The 15441-nt window shown below is 51.3% G+C and overlaps 1 protein-coding gene across 1 annotated transcript in view; it reads right to left on the minus strand.

Annotated features, from left to right (window-relative positions):
• EVL (Enah/Vasp-like) overlaps positions 1–14613 on the minus strand; it is a 74303-nt gene extending 59690 nt beyond the window's left edge. The window contains exon 1 of the mRNA XM_034992889.1: positions 14400–14613. Coding sequence (XP_034848780.1) covers positions 14400–14410 — 11 coding nt within the window. The 5' untranslated portion in view covers positions 14411–14613. The remainder of the gene's footprint in view (positions 1–14399) is intronic.
• Between the last annotated feature and the right edge of the window lie 828 nt (positions 14614–15441).

A 15441-nucleotide genomic window follows, 5' to 3' on the forward strand; every position in this document is an offset into this window, starting at 1 on the left:
TCATCACCCGAGCCGAAGGCAGACACTTAACGACTGAGCCACCCAGGTGCCCCTGGGTAGGATATTTTCATCTTAGTCTGACAAGCACAGATGCCAGTGAGTCAAAAACATTTAGTGATGCAGAGACGAATATGACAGTCCCTGCCCTCAAACAGCTCGCAACTACCCCGAAAATGCAACAACTCATCACACACTTCAGTGAACCTGGAGGGGCTTTCTGGAGAAAACACTGCGTGTGCTTCAGACGAAGAGCTGCAACCACAGGCGAGCTGAGGACGGGGATGTGGGATTCTCGGTGGGGGAGGCGCACAGCCAGCGTGCTCTGCCAGGAACCGCAGCTCCTGGAGGCTGGCGTGTGCCTGGGGTCACCACTCATCTCTTGGGGTGGTGTGGGGGACAGTGGAAGGTACCCACTACTGTGCTTGCCCCTAGTAGGTGCTGGAACACCAAGAACGAATTTTCTTGTTGTAATTATAGCCACGGCTCCTTGTTGTTAATACTTCAGGTTCAAACTGAGCTTGGAGTTAAACCAAAAAACCCTATTCTTTCTTCCCCATTTGAATAGCGCTTGCTGGTCTCAGCTTATTTTATCTCCACTAACAAAACCTAAATGCAAGAAAATACCCATTTCTTCTACTAAAGATTCACCTTGCTTATATCCCTTTGGGATTTTTGTTTTCATAAAATCTTGATTGCCACCCAGCCCAGACACGGTCTCTGAGCTCCATCCAGACAACGGTCTTCTCTGCGTCTTCCCTGGATATGAAAACTCCGTACCATCCACACGCATCAGACACTTCATTTGTCTCCATCAGTTATCATTTGAGGGCAGTCAGACAAATGTTTTCTTTTTTAAAACTATTACTGACCGGACGTATGAACTATTTACAAAAAACGTATATATAAAATTCCCTTTACTAACTGAAAACAGACAGTTCCTCCTTCCCCTCAGCAGGCCGCATATAATCTGCGCCTGTGCCCACATGGCCTCGAGAGCTCCCCACCCTCCCGGCTCTGGGGAGCCCCAAAGTGCATGAAGCTGGGGGGGAAGCTGAGGTCAGTTCTGAGGAGGGCTTCATCTCTGACAGGCTGTCTTTATGTGATCAAAACAACCAGCTGATTGGTGGGGGAAATCAGTCAAAATACAGTGCTTGGTTTGTTCTATATGGTACCCCATCACCGGCTGGTGGACTTTTCCCCTGGGGACCTAACAGGCTGCTCTGAGCAGTAGGAACCACCAGAGTCTCTCTCCCAGAAGAAGGTTCTCTTGGAACAAAGTCATCCAATCCCATTGTCATCTGGGCTTTTGTACAGGTATTTGTGGGCACAGGAATTTGTAAATATTGAAGCCTGTCATTTCCCTCCTAGAGGCAGGTGAGACATTCACGAAGCTTTGAAGAACCCTTTTGTCAGGAGCTTAGAGGAGAAAGACTGTGTGACTCTGGGCCTTGGTTTCCCCAACCGTTCAAGGCTAATCTGACCGCGGGGGTCCATCAGACAGCAGTGAGTACTTTTTCTTTTTAAGATTTTATTTATTTATTTGAGAGATAGCAAGAGAGAGCAGAGCAGGGGGAGGGGCAGAGAGAGAAGCAAAGCAGGCTCCCCGCTGAGGAGGGAGCCTGAGGGGCTTGATCCTGGGACCCCAGGATCATGACCTGAGCTGAAGGCAGACGCTTCACCGACTGAGCCACCCAGGCACCCCAGTACTTTCTGAGCCCAGGCCCAAGCAAGGTCTTGTCACTGGTTCAGCATTTAACCCCTTCAGACCACACATCAGAGACTGCTCCTGAAGATCTGTTGATATCCCTCACTTAAAAAGAAAATGAGCAAGCCGCACCCCGAACTTTCTGTATGCAACCAGGGATCTTCCTCGAGCTGACATAAAAAAACCACTCACGTGTTTGGAGAGAAAACTAGCTTGTGGCACAGCCTGCCCTGCAGGCGGCCGAAAGTACGCCTTACGCTCTTGCCCTATCAGTGCTTCTGGAAAAGTGCAGGATCTCTGCCCCCTCAGCTGTGGGGCCTGACCGACATGACTGGGAAGGAGTTTCTGAACTTCTCCCAGGCTCACACCCTCCATCCCAGCCACGTGCCCTCCGGGGCAGTCAGCTGGGAACCTCCTTCCACCCTCCAAGTATCTTTCAAGGCTTCTTCAACAAACACTTAAAGGACAGTGTGTAAATTCAAGTAAGGACAAAGGATGTAAAGCCAAAAAGGGAACAGAGAGGAACAGGGCTAACCACGGATGCTTGCTGGAGAACTGGGTCTGGGGATGGGCTGGGAACAGTACAGCACTGAGACCCCTCTGGCCAGAGGCGGACCCCGCAGCACTGCGCTGTCCCTGCGGCTTATCACAGCACTTCACAGTTGGTCCTGCTCCTCAGTATCTGCGTCTGCATCCCCTTCCCCACTAGACTGCGAGCTCCTCGAAGCGGGACCTTGCTGTTTCCCCCTTTGTAACCCCAGTCCCTTATATGTTGTACACACTAATAACTGTTTGTTGAATACACGACTCTGAGTAAATGCGTTTATGACTGTGAGCCCGTGGGAACATTCCATTTACAATCCTACTCCATTTATTCTCCGAGAGCAAGTAGCTGCCAAGTAAAAGCATCTGTTACAGATTACCAACACTGTTCTCTGTCTCACAACGCCTGGGACTGGAGAGTTGGGAAGCTGCAACTCTGAGGTGGGCCTGCAGGAGCCCCTCAGCCTCGCCCACCTGCCTGCCCAGGCCTGGGGAGACGGAAGGCTGCTCTGGGTAAGGGTGGGCTGCCCTCTCCAACCCCTCTGGCCAAGGAGCCACATGCCCTGTCCTCAGATGTACCTCCCAGTCCCCCAGCTCTGGCAAAGCCCTCTGCTCAGCCCAGTGCCCTGACATAGTCGCCCCCTGCAGACAGAACAGCTCATCACACTGTCCGACTCTGTCTCCCTGGCAGGACTGGGGACCGGGTTCGCCTGGGACTGAGCAGTTTCCTGGGAGGCAGGTTATTTGGTATGAAAACCTGGACAGTCCCAGGTAGACCAGGGTGAGCAGTCACCCTCCTGGGAGTGCCTTCTTTATCTTTCACTCAATAGCCAACACAGGGTTAAGCACCTGATAAACACCCATGAACGTGAGTTTGATGTCAGTCGGTGTGAGTGGGTGCCCGCTGCCTACCCCTGGCTGCTCCCTTTGGCTCTCCCTTCTCTTCCATCAGGCTCCTGTCTGCCTGCTTCCCCCATCTCCCTGCCACTTGCTCATGCTCCAGGCCCCTTTGGAACCTGGCTTCTGTCCCTGATGTACATACACTTAAACAGCTCTGCACAAAGTTGCTGGTGCGCGCTTCCCAGTGCAGGCAGCTGCTCTGCAGTTCTCAGACCTCTCACCTCTTACTGAACAAATGCTGCGACAATGTCCATACTTTTGAAAATCTCTCCTGCCTCTGCCTCTGTCTATTCCCCGGCCCTCATTTCTCTCTGGTGGCTCCTTGAAGGCTTCTCCGTTCGAGGTCTTCTACTCGCCACTTACAGGAGGGGTGTGAAAGTGGGCCACAGAAAGGCTTAACGAGTCTAAGAACTCCCTGAAATTATTTGCAGAAGTGAGTGTGCAAACTTTCTGAAGGAGGCTTTTACTGTGTTCTCAAGGGGACTTTGCTCCAAAACAGATCGTAAAACCACTTTAAATCTTGGTGCTCCCCAATGCGAACCATTTGGAATTTCTTCTCTTCTCACTTTGTGCCCATGGTTCTCAAAACTGTGCGCAGCGTAAGAATCAGGTAAGGTGTTTATTAAAATGCAACATTCTCAGACCCCTCTTCAGGAGATCCTTCGCATGTACAAACACTTGGAATAGCACCTGGAGCCCCACAGCACCGAAGACTGGGATCCAGTCCCTGCTCTTGGCGGGCACGTGGCCCTTCACATTCTGCGTCTTGCCCACCTTGTTCGTGAACCACTCTCCCTCTTCTCTATGCCCCTCTGCTCTAGTTCTTGCTATTCCCTCGGCCTGGGATGCTTTTTCCAGCCTAGTCTACCAATAATTCCTACTCATCCTACAGACTTGAGATACATATTACTTCTGCTAGAAAGCTCTCCTGGAAGCCCCAGGCTGAGTTAGATGGTCCTTCTCTGAACCCAACTAGCATATCCTGTGCCTTGGCACAGAACAGCTCTCACGGCAGGGGACTCCCAACAGCCTTCTACCTCGGGTCCCTCTGCTGGCCATAAGTGCCACCAACACAAGGACCGCTTCCTCAAGGCTTCCCTGTGGGGTGGTCAAAGGGTTAGGCCACAATTCCTGTCCCACCTGTTTGTCTTTGGCATCTCGAGACAATAGGGCAAATTCTTTGTGCTCTCTGGGCACTGGGCTGCCCACACTGTGCCTGGCACCAACTGTGAGGAAGGGCAGTCTGTCCGCACAGCCCAACTGGCAGCCTGGTGGTAAAGCCTGGGCTGACCACAAAAGCATCCTCCTGACGCTGGGCCAGTTAAAATGTCTTGCCAGTATTACTCAAGAAGTTGAAGAAGAAAGGAGTTCCCTCTGCCTAAGGTGCCTCCTCCCTCCTGCGTCCACAGGTCTGCGTCTCACCTTCCCTTAAAGCTCAGGCCAAGTGCTACTGCCTTCAGCAAACATCTGGTTCATCCCCGTTCACTTGGTAACTACTAGGGAAAAGGCGCGCCGCGAGCCTCTGGGGATGAACAGGAGAGGTCCCCGCCCTGAAGGATATTACAGTCTAGCAGGAAACATGAACAGTTACGAAATGGGCACATGCCAGTGCCACCACAGGGAAATCATGGGGTTCTACGGGAGGAATTCTCTTCTAAAGATGGAGCCAAGAAAACGTAGCTGTTTTTCTCTATGCAGGTGCCCAGTACCCCAGTACAGTCCATGTGCTCAACAAGTGTGTGTCTGCCCCTTGCCGCCCTCGTTGGCCCTGTGTCCTCCGATCACTTTCAAGCCTTGTGATAGCTATTTCTGGCTTATCTTCCTCCCAAGAAGGGGAGCTGCTGGAGGGCAGGCCCCAGTGTGAGCCATCAGCTACCCCCCATGCCCTCCCTGATGTAGTCCGGGGCCACGGCCCTCATGAGCCCGGGCTCAGCAGGTGCTGAGCGAACTAGGAAATGACGAGGGAATAGGGGAGGCCAGAGAGAAGTGGTCATAAATAAATGTTCCCAAAGCCAAGCACAAACAGAGCCAGACTCTGAGGCGGCTGGTAAAGTCCTGACTTGTTTACTTTCAACATGTAAGCAACAAAAGTGAACTTGAAAAGCGGGCTGAGAATCATCCGGAAGGAAGCCCCTCGGCTGGCACCAGGGCAACTGCCGTGGGGGGTGGGGGCCATGGAAACCTGTCTGGGCACTCTGGTGTGCGAAGCTACCCCCCAGCACCACGGCAAGGTGCAGTGGGGAGGGGACCGTCCTCTCCTTCGCCATCCTCTCTCTCTGAAGCATGAAGCGCCCCTCCTGCCCAACGTGCGGGTCCCTCGCAGTCAAAGCCCGTGTGATGTCATGGGATGCTCAACAACCCTCATGAGCAAGTGATCACATTTGTCCCCATGTTACATGAAGTGACCTGTCCCCAACATGTCTTCCTCCCATCTCTGGAGGCCTCTGCTTCTGGCTTCTATGGCTTCACTCCCTGGGTGCTCCCACTCACCCTTCAACTCCGCCTCCACGAACACACGCTGCACCCCTCGCCCCTTGCCTACTGCGCTGGCTCCTCCGGGCCCCTGCCAGCAGAGCGCAGGGCCCCCACCTGCTCCACTCCAGCCCCTCTCTCCAGGGCCATCGGTGGCCTTCCAGTCACCAGAGGTGACAGACTTGCCCTCGTTCTCGTCCTCTTAGCCCCTTTCTACAACTTTCTGTTGGCTGACAGTCTAGTAGCTTGGTTCATTGCAACACTGCCTCTTTCCTGACCAGTCTTTCCCAGTGAGCAGGGGCAGAAAGTCAGGAAAAGTCTGGGTGGTTGGTGCGAGCCAGGGACCAGAGGTGTATCAAAAACACAGGCCAGGGGCATCCAATCAACACTGTCCATCATGGAGACGGTGTGGGAAGTGAAGGGAGCCCTGCATCAAAGTCCGAGCTCTGCCCAGACTTGGCCTGTCATTAGCCACTTGGCTTCAGGGGAGTACATGCAAGGCTCTGTAAAATGAGGGACGTGCTCTTTCTTGACTAGGTTTTAAGTTTCTTGGAGCTTGGATACATCTGAGAAGATAAACAGGAGTGTAGTTTACTAACATGGTTAGCTCCCGAACTACCACATTGAGTGAGGAAATGTTGGCTCTGGTAATGGCAGATCTGCATGAGTGGAGACTTGGGTGGAATCAGTATGAAGTGCCTCTGTCCCCACACGCAGAGCCGTCATGACCTCTTATTCTGTCAGTCTCTACAGAGAAAACCAAGGTCTCCAGCAGGTTCTTCACTGTGGCCTGGAGAATCACCTCGGGTTTCCAGGTGGGACTTGGACCATTGGGTTCTGTCTTGTGGAGTGTTCAGAGCTTGGGCTCATCCCCTGGAGGGGCAGGTGCAGAGCCCGCAGGCCAGGCCTTGATGCCAGGGTAGCTCAAATGCCAGGCCCTGCTCTGCCGGGACTCTCCTCCAGCCTGTCCTCTGTGTCACCTCCTGGGAGAGTGATCCCTTCCCACTGAGAAGAGGCTGCTTCACTTTTCCTTATACCACTTATCACTGTATTGAAGGTCTTTTGGTTTTCTCTCTCCCCCATGAGGACAGTTCTTTTTCTGGTTTGTTTTAAAAACATCGTTCAGGAGCACCTGGGTTGCTCAGTCATTAAGCGTCTGCCTTTGGCTCAGGTCATGATCCCAGGGTCCTGGGATCGAGCCCCACATCGGGCTCCCTGCTCCGCGGGAAGCCTGCTTCTCCCTCTCCCACTCCCCCTGCTTGTGTTCCCTCTCTCGCTGTGTCTTTCTGTCAAATAAATAAATAAATAAACCTTAAAAAAAGGTAAAAACATTGTTCATCTCTGTAGCCCTAGTACCTGTGACTAGTGATTGCTCAATAAATACCTTTGGATAAATTTGCCTACACTACGATGTCCCAATTCAGTGATTGAGGAACAGAGGGACTTGGAATCACAGCTTTGTCAGAGCTGAGAAATAATCACAAGTACTTTATTTAGATGGAGGAAACAGGCCTGGAGAAGGGGAGTATGTTTCCCAGCATCCCGTGGTGTTATGTGGAAGGGCCGTGTCTAGACCACAGATCTTCCTTTCTGCCATACAATGGGGCTTTTCTGCTTTACTTATAGTAAAGCATTTTTACCACATGTGACTTATCTCTTTTATGTTTTTTTTTTCCGAACCATTTGAAAGTTGCAGATATCGTGATACTTCAATCCTAAGGTTTTTAGCACACATTTCTTTAACATAAGGACATCCTAATGTGTAAGTCAAATACCATTATTACATCTAAGAAAATACTTTACTAATAGCTAATACAGAGCCCATATAAAGTTATCCAATTTCCCCCAAATGTTCTGATTTTTATGGGTCCAGGATCTACTCATGCATTACATTTGGATGGGCTGTCTGCATACTCTTTCTTTTTTTAAAAAATTTTTATTGTTACGTTAATCACCACACATTACATCCTTAGTTTTTCTGCATACTCTTTCTTAAGCTAGAATGTTAGGCCACTTTTTTTCATCGATGTTGACTTTTTTGTGGGCAGAGTTCAGGCCAATTGCCTTGTAGGCTGTCCACATTCTGGGCTGTTTCCTCACGGCTAGATTCAGAGTGAACGGCCAGAACCCAACATAGGTGATGGTGGGTACTTACTGGATCCCAGCCCAGCAGGAGGCACATATTGGGAGTTGCCTCCTCTTCCAAAGGCAAAGTGGATTAAGGGAATGACCGCCAGATCTCTCCAGTGTAAGGTACATTCCCCCTTGGGAGTTAGTTAACCATTCATAGGGTGACTTTTCCCCCTTTAGGGGCAACAGGCTCAAAACATGCTTAATGTTATCTTCTCAGCTTAAAACATGTATTCTGAAATATTTCATGCCTGTGAGAGGTGGGTTCCCACAGTGCCACCACACAGTTTCGGAATGTGGTGTCCCCTCAAGTGGACCCCTGCACCTTCTCCCCAGACCTGAGGGCCCCTCCTGTGCTGCAGGAGCCGCCGTCTTGGACGGGGCGCTTACCAATTCTATGCTTGCCGTGCGTGTACACGCACACAATGGACGGTTCGACAGAGGTGCTTCTTGACACTTTTGTTTCAGGACCCCTTTACGCCCATAAAAACTACTGAGGATGCCAAAAAGCTTCTGTTTATGTAGTTAAGTCTATCTGTATTTACCACAGTTGAAATTAAAACTGAGAATTTTTTAAAACACAGGAACGCACAAGCACACATTTCATTACCTGTCACAGTGACAATGTCAACACAATGTCATGTGGCCTCTGGAAAATTCCACTGTGCGCTTGTGGGATAAGAGTGACAAAGGCAGACAATGTCTTAGTGTTGTTATAGATATAGTTTTGACCCACAGACCCCTACTAGGGCGGTTCTCCTGACCACATTTGAGAACGGCTCAACTACAGCAACGAAAACAGCGGGTGAGGTCCGCGTATTTTCACACGCAGAAACTCAAATGCTGACTGTTTGAGCCCCATTTTTGTAAGCGTCAGAATGAAAGGAAAGCTTGGGGTGAATGAAGCCTAAATTCAGTGTGATTCCAGACATCTTTTGTTCCACCCAAATTGGTTGGGAGGATCAGACTGCTACGTCACCTGCAATCAAGATGTTTGCCTTTTCCCTGTTACAATGCCACCAGCCCAGATGCTTGGACAGCTGCTCTCCACTTCTCTGTGGAGTCTAGTGGAATCTGGAAAAAAACACTCCAACCAACTGTTGAGAGAGTCTGATATTCTTAGACAGAAGCTCACGCCTCCTTGCCACACTTTCTTTCAAGGCCACCAACACAGCCCTTTCCGTGGGGAGCCATCTGATTGTCCATGTGGACACTGGCACTACTCAAACCTCAAAAACATTTATAAGTTCCGATACGTGCCTGTGTCCTCACAGTCTATGATTCTGCTCACGTGTGGAAATGGAATGGGTTTCAGCACAGCCTTGGGACAGCTATAGAGATCTGGCTGGACCAAGGACTGGGGGAGTATGCTTATCTCCAAGGGTAAATCAATAGCCAAGGAACGAGACCTGGTCGAGCCCCAGCTAATATCCCTTCATCAGCATGGCAATCGGCTCAGTTCACTACACATCTAAGTAAGTGCAGGGACAGGCAGAAAGGAGTGATACCATGTCCTGTGGCAGGCTGGGTGCGCAGATGATGAATGACTGACAGAGACAGGCACAGGGTGCCACAGGAGGACAGAGGAGGTCTCCCTGTCTCTCGTGGTATGAACGGTGTGAAATCAGAGACTACAGAGGATAACAGAAATTAGGAGGCCCTGATCCTAACCTTGACTCTGCAATTTGGGGCAAGTTCCTTCAAGAGGATACAGCTAAGCTTAGCTTTTGAGAACACAAGAGATCTGGTTTCAAATCCAACTCTGTCAAGTGATACCACCATGACCTGGAATGAGTGACCTCTTTGCTGAACCCTGTTCTTACCTGCAAGCTGGGACTAATGGTACCACACCTCAGAGGATGAGGATTAAATACAGTGTACATCACATGATCGGAAAAATGCTTGGCACGGAACACTCTAGAAAGGGTAGCTGTTGTTCTTTTTCCGCCTTTATGGGTTCAGCTACCAAAGTAAAACCACTGGATGAGATCGGTTGTCAGCCATCTTCGGCCCAGGACACCCGAGGAACACAACACACTCTCATGAGAACGGCCTAGAATCATTGTGGTAATGTGCCTTAACTGGAGGCACATCTGATTCTTTGGAACGAGAGAAGACAGAGAAGTTTCAAAAAGCTCTCCAAATGGTCTGGCTACACGTCCCTGGGAGCAGCTACTGAACAACGTGATCTGCAAGGGCCTGTCTGACTATAAGCTTCTGGGGCTCTCTGACTCGCCTGTGAGGGTAAGACGTCCAAGGAAACACCAGCTCCTCTTAGAGGGGTCTTCCAAACCCTGCCGCAGAGGCGAAGGTGTGGGCCGGACCCAGGCTGTGTGAGGCTTCTCACACCTCCACGAATCCAACATCTGCAGGGCGGTGGGGCAAGCAGCAGCTAGAATGCACGAGCAGCCCCCCAACTACCGACTGTACGGGGAGCCTTGGCACCTGCACTACCTGACAGCAAGCAAAACGTCTGCTTTTCTGGCCTCTTCTCTACCACGCCACGCTGGGAAGCACCACTGAGCAGGAGCTTTGGTAGCCCGGGCATCTCCAGAATCATGCATCAGAAGTAGTTAATGAAATCCAGCAATTCGATAAATGTATATTGTTTTTGCATCAGTGAGCAAAACAGACAAAAGCCTCTCCTCTCTTGGAACTTAGATTCTACAGGTGTGGAGAGTTGGATAAATAATAAAATAATAAGTAAGGGGCGCCTGGGTGGCTCAGATGGTTAAGTGTTTGCCTTTGGCTCAGGTCAGGTCCAGAGATCGAGCCCCATGTCTGGCTCCCAGCTCAGTGGGGAGTCTGCTTTCTCCTTCTCCCTCTGCCTCTCCCGCTGCTTGTGTTCTCTGTCTCCCAAATGAATAAATAAAATCTTAAAAAAAAGAAACTTCACAACGTAGGTTTTAAAAAAATAAATAAATAAGTTATGTAGTATGTTGGAAGGTGATAAGCCTTTAGAAAAAACAAAACACCAACCAAGCACAATAAGGACAAGAGGGAGACAAGGGAAGGGACTGAAATTAGCTGGCTCCACCGGAAAGGGGCAGACACTCTCTCCAGGAGTCTTTCCTACCGCACCCTGGGATCAGCTGGTTCCCACTCAGTGCAGACTTGTTCGACTGACATTTACTGGGAGCCTGTCTTGCACAGGCTCAAAAACCCTACGGACCCCCCAGCTGGCACTCCAGCTGCTTACATCAAGCCTCCCACCCCCACTGTGGCAAAAGAAACCAAGGCCACCTGAGTCCGGTTTGATTCACTTTCCTTCATACCCACAGGTGACCCACAGGTGACCCAGCAGGATGTCCTGGAGGCCGTTCCTCCAAAGCGCATCCCGAATCCGGCTACCGCTCCCCACCTACACTGACCGCCCCAGTCCCAGCCCCAGCCCCAGCTGCCCCCTCCTACCTGGACGACCGCAAGAGCGCCCGGAGGTCTTCCTGCCTCCACTCTTGCCACAACACAGAGCATTAGCCACCCAGTGGCCAGGATGAGTTTCCTAAATCTCCATCGATGCCTTTCCTTGTGCTAACCACCCTCCAAAGGCTTCCTGAGACACAATGAATAAAACCTAACCTCCTCACCAGGCTTGTCGGCTGTGTGAGAAGGCCTGTCCACTTCTCGGCCCGTATCACCCTTCCCTCTCCCTTGGTTCATATAGCTTCAGCCTCCCTGTTCCTTGACCCCTGACCCCACCAAACTGTTCCCCTGTCAGGGCCTTTACACTTGCTGTCTCTCCCCACGTGCCCCCACCTCATGTTCCATGTTCAGATTTTTGCATGGCAGCCTCGTGACCTCATGGCTAAGGTGTCTGAATAAATGTCCCTCACCTGGTGCGTAGTCATTTGCAACCAGCCTCTGGTACTGTTTGGTCTCTCTCTTATCTTTGACTTATGGTTTCTTGACTCTCCTCCCTACCCTGCCTCCGGTACAGTTTCAGGACAAGACGGCCTCTCTCGTTCCCCTGTTCCCCTGGGACCCAGAGCAGCCCCTGGCTGATGCTGACTGGGATGCTTGTTTGGTTCCTTTCTAAAGATCATGCGCTATCCTTCAGAGTTCACCCGAGGTCCCACTTTCTCCTCAGAGTCATTCCTGGCAGCCCCAACTTCTCAGCTCCTGTTGCCCTTCCCGTCTACACTCATCACTGTGTGTGCCGCGTGGCGCTGGGGACTCGTGGCTCTCTACTCCTGAGTGCTGTCTCCCCGACCCTGCGTGTCTCTACATCTCTGAGCAGAGACCAGCTCTCAGGCAGTGCGGAAGGGCAAAGAACTAAGCCTCTGGAGGCAGGAGCCAGGAGCTCAAGGCTACGTTTCCTGGCAAGGTGCTCCTTTTTTGCCTTGGTTTCTTCCTCTGTGCAATGGAAGCAATAAAAACAAGACTTACTGCCCACGGGACTGCTGGCAGAATGAAAGGCAACGCTGCCAACGAGAGCAGGCTGGACATGGCCATGTGCTCGGCGCACTCCCGCTCCCAGCCCAGGGCTAAGCACGCGGGGAAATGCTTCTTGGCTTATGGGTGGCCAGAGCGGGGGCTGGAAGACAAGTTTTCATGGTTCGAAGGCCCTGTGGATCCCCACCACAGGCACGATGGTGACTCTGAACCTAGATGTTATATTCCCGTTAGGTCAGCAGGAGGAGAACCAAAGAGCTTGCAGGTTTTCTAGCTGCTGTGCTTGTTGCTTCTGATGGTGCCCCAGCAGCCCTGCATGGGGAGGCTTGGGCCACTACTTCATCCACCAGACCAGTCCTGCCTGGACTCTGCGCCTCCATTTCCTGATCTGTATACCTCAGAACTGGGCTCGCGAGGACGTTTTCAGACTTCAAAACCAACACTGCCAACAATGCACATTTTTTTCCCTCAAAGAAATACCGAATAATACTTAAACAAGATAAAAGACAGTTAATTTGGTTGAAGTGGAGGGTAAGAGGCCTAAAGCACCACTAACCTGGATGATCGGCTATGGATCGTCTCTAGGGCCTTTCAAGATGGAAAACTCTTAAGACTCTTACTATTTTAAAAGACCTTTAGGGCGCCTGGGTGGCTCAGTTGGTTAAGCGACTGCCTTCGGCTCAGGTCATGATCCTGGAGTCCCAGGATCGAGTCCCACATCAGGCTCCCTGCTCGGCAGGGAGTCTGCTTCTCCCTCTGACCGTCCCCCCTCTCATGTGCTCTCTCTCATTCTCTCTCTCTCAAATAAATAAATAAAATCTTAAAAAAAAAAAAAAGACCTTTAAAAAAACTGTTTTGCTTCCTCCCCATTTACTTCAGATTCATTTTTCTGCAGCAGCAGTTGACAGGATAGAGCAAACTGCCTGGGCTTTTCACACTGTAATTCACAGCTGAAAACGACTCTGGTCCTTACCCACTCTGGAAGTTCACATGCCTTTGAAATTATTCTGTTCTCCACAGCTCCACCTACAAGTCCTTTAAAGTTATAGGAAAATTACTAAAATGATAGAAACCCGGTTGCAAAGGAGCAGGAATAAAGCCAACCATAAAGAGACAGCGGGTTTCCCTGGCCCTGGCGACTCTGGGCCTAGAGGAAAGGGTTCCAAGAGCCCGGCCAAGGCTGCTACGCCCCCTGACCAAATACCCGCTTCTGCTGAGAAGGAGGAGTATCGGCCAAGAGCTACTTACTGTAGGGCCAGTTTTATTAGCTCACTGCCAAATGCTTCCAGAGCGCCTGTGTGGAGCCCTGGAAAAAACGCAGGGTGCGGCTGTCCTGCCTCTCCCAGCTGTGCGACCCTGGGCCAGTGCCACTGCTTTCCAGGGGCTAGGCTTCTTCCTCCTCAAAGCCGGAGTGATAGCACCTTCCTGATCCACCCGACGCGGTTGAAAGAACCAGGTAAGAAAACTGGTGAAACAGCACTTTGGAAACTGTAAAGTACTTTGTAAGGTGAGGGATTATCATTTCACGCTGAGACACAAAGTTGTAATGAGTTAATCAAGCAAACATCAAAAATCCCAGAGGATAAAACTGTCTTATCACCTACAATCTTTCATGGGGTCGCAGGGTGGGGACAATCACATCCAAAGTGCCACCCCATCTTTAGAGAGTGCACTCACAATTAGACGTGCACAATGTGGACTGGCTGCCGCCTACACACGGACCGAGCAGGAGTCCGAGAGGCCGATGGCCTGAGTCAGTCACCAACCTCTCAAGCAGGTCAGGACTCTGCTAGTCAGTTCATGAAGTTTCTACTAAAAAAGGAACCTCAGTGCTTCCCTCTTTGCCCAGTATTTAGAGAAAACAACCTGAATGTTTTCAGGCCATTCTGGAGAGAAGAGCCAAAGACCTCAGAGCCAACCCACAACGCCCTTAGATGGTTCAGACCCCCTCTACAATCTGAGGCAGATGTCTGACTTCTGAGTAGGGCTTTCAACACAGAAGCCATTAAAGATCACAGACATCAGGAGACATGGGCCCGAGTAATGACAGACCAGCAGATGGAGAGGGGGTGGGCTCTGTGACTAACTTGCTGTGTGACCCTGGGTAAGTAAGTCCCCAGCCCTCTGGTCCTTGATCTCCCCATTAGTGTAACAAGGGGATCTGGGATGATTTCTATGGTCCCTTCAGCTCTACACCATTATGAGTCTAGGTTCCCCCTTGACAGTCCTCTGTCCCCTTTTTGGTCCCCATACTCACCCCGTGGCCATGGCTGAAAGGCTTTAGCACAGGGAAATCTGAGGAGGTGAGTCCTGTACTCCCACAGGCTATGCCGATCAGAGGACCACAGACCCTCGGAGGGCAGCAACTTGATGTTTAGACTCTACTTAAAACCAAACAGGAAAAGGAAGCTGAACCAGAGACAAAGGGGAAACGAACCCCAGTTACAAACTGAAAGCTAGGGAGCAGAGAGAGGAACGAGAGGCTCAGCGCGCAGAGCCCCACTGGCGTGGGCGGTGTAACCACTGCACCACCCGGAACCCCCAGGCCCCGGCCTCAAGCCCCGAAGCACTTCCTGTGAGGGTGCAGCAGCAGGCTGGGGGTGGGACCTGCGGGGCTGCGCGCTCCCCCACCTGCTCACTGCCTCCCCGCTCGGCCACAGCCCCCGGACACACCTAGGCCTCGCTTTTCCCACCTGCCGCAGAAAGCGGGGGTCAGTGTGGACGGCGTCCTCAAGGCTTTACGAAGAGCCTCCGAGAACTCAGAAGTACCCTCACCGATCCTCTGGAGCAAGAAGGCTACAAGATGATGTTCTGATAGCTGCTGAAGGTTTAACAGTGACTTTGGTATCAAGTTTTGCCCCTCCGTCGAGGAGACACTTCTAACCCTGACAGCTCCGTCCGCAGCTGAGGGCCTGCCAGGGACATGAGTGAGGAATACTGGAAAACTGGCTCTGTCACCTGTTCACTGAGTGACCTGGGGCTTCGGTCTCCTGAGCCACGGGGCTCAAAGCCTGACCCTGCCCGCCTCCACCGGGTTGTCGTGGAGATGAGGCTCATTCCCAATCCTTCTTTCAGGCCTTGTGCCAGAACCAAGAGAGAACGCTGAAGAGGATGGCAATCTTTAAAGTCCTTGAAGGGCTTTCGGAGTCTAGAAAGGAAGACGCTGGAATGCTAATGAACACATGTATTAAAATGCTATGATCGATACAGTGAAAAACAGCTGCCCAGAGGACTGTCTGAAAGGAAGAGCAGTTCTCACTGGACAGCTGAAAGCACTCTGAATGTTGAACATGTCTTTC

This window comes from Mirounga leonina, unplaced genomic scaffold, assembly GCF_011800145.1.
Source record: "Mirounga leonina isolate KUSES-001 unplaced genomic scaffold, KU_Mleo_1.0 Mir_82, whole genome shotgun sequence".
Taxonomy (NCBI): domain Eukaryota; kingdom Metazoa; phylum Chordata; class Mammalia; order Carnivora; family Phocidae; genus Mirounga; species Mirounga leonina.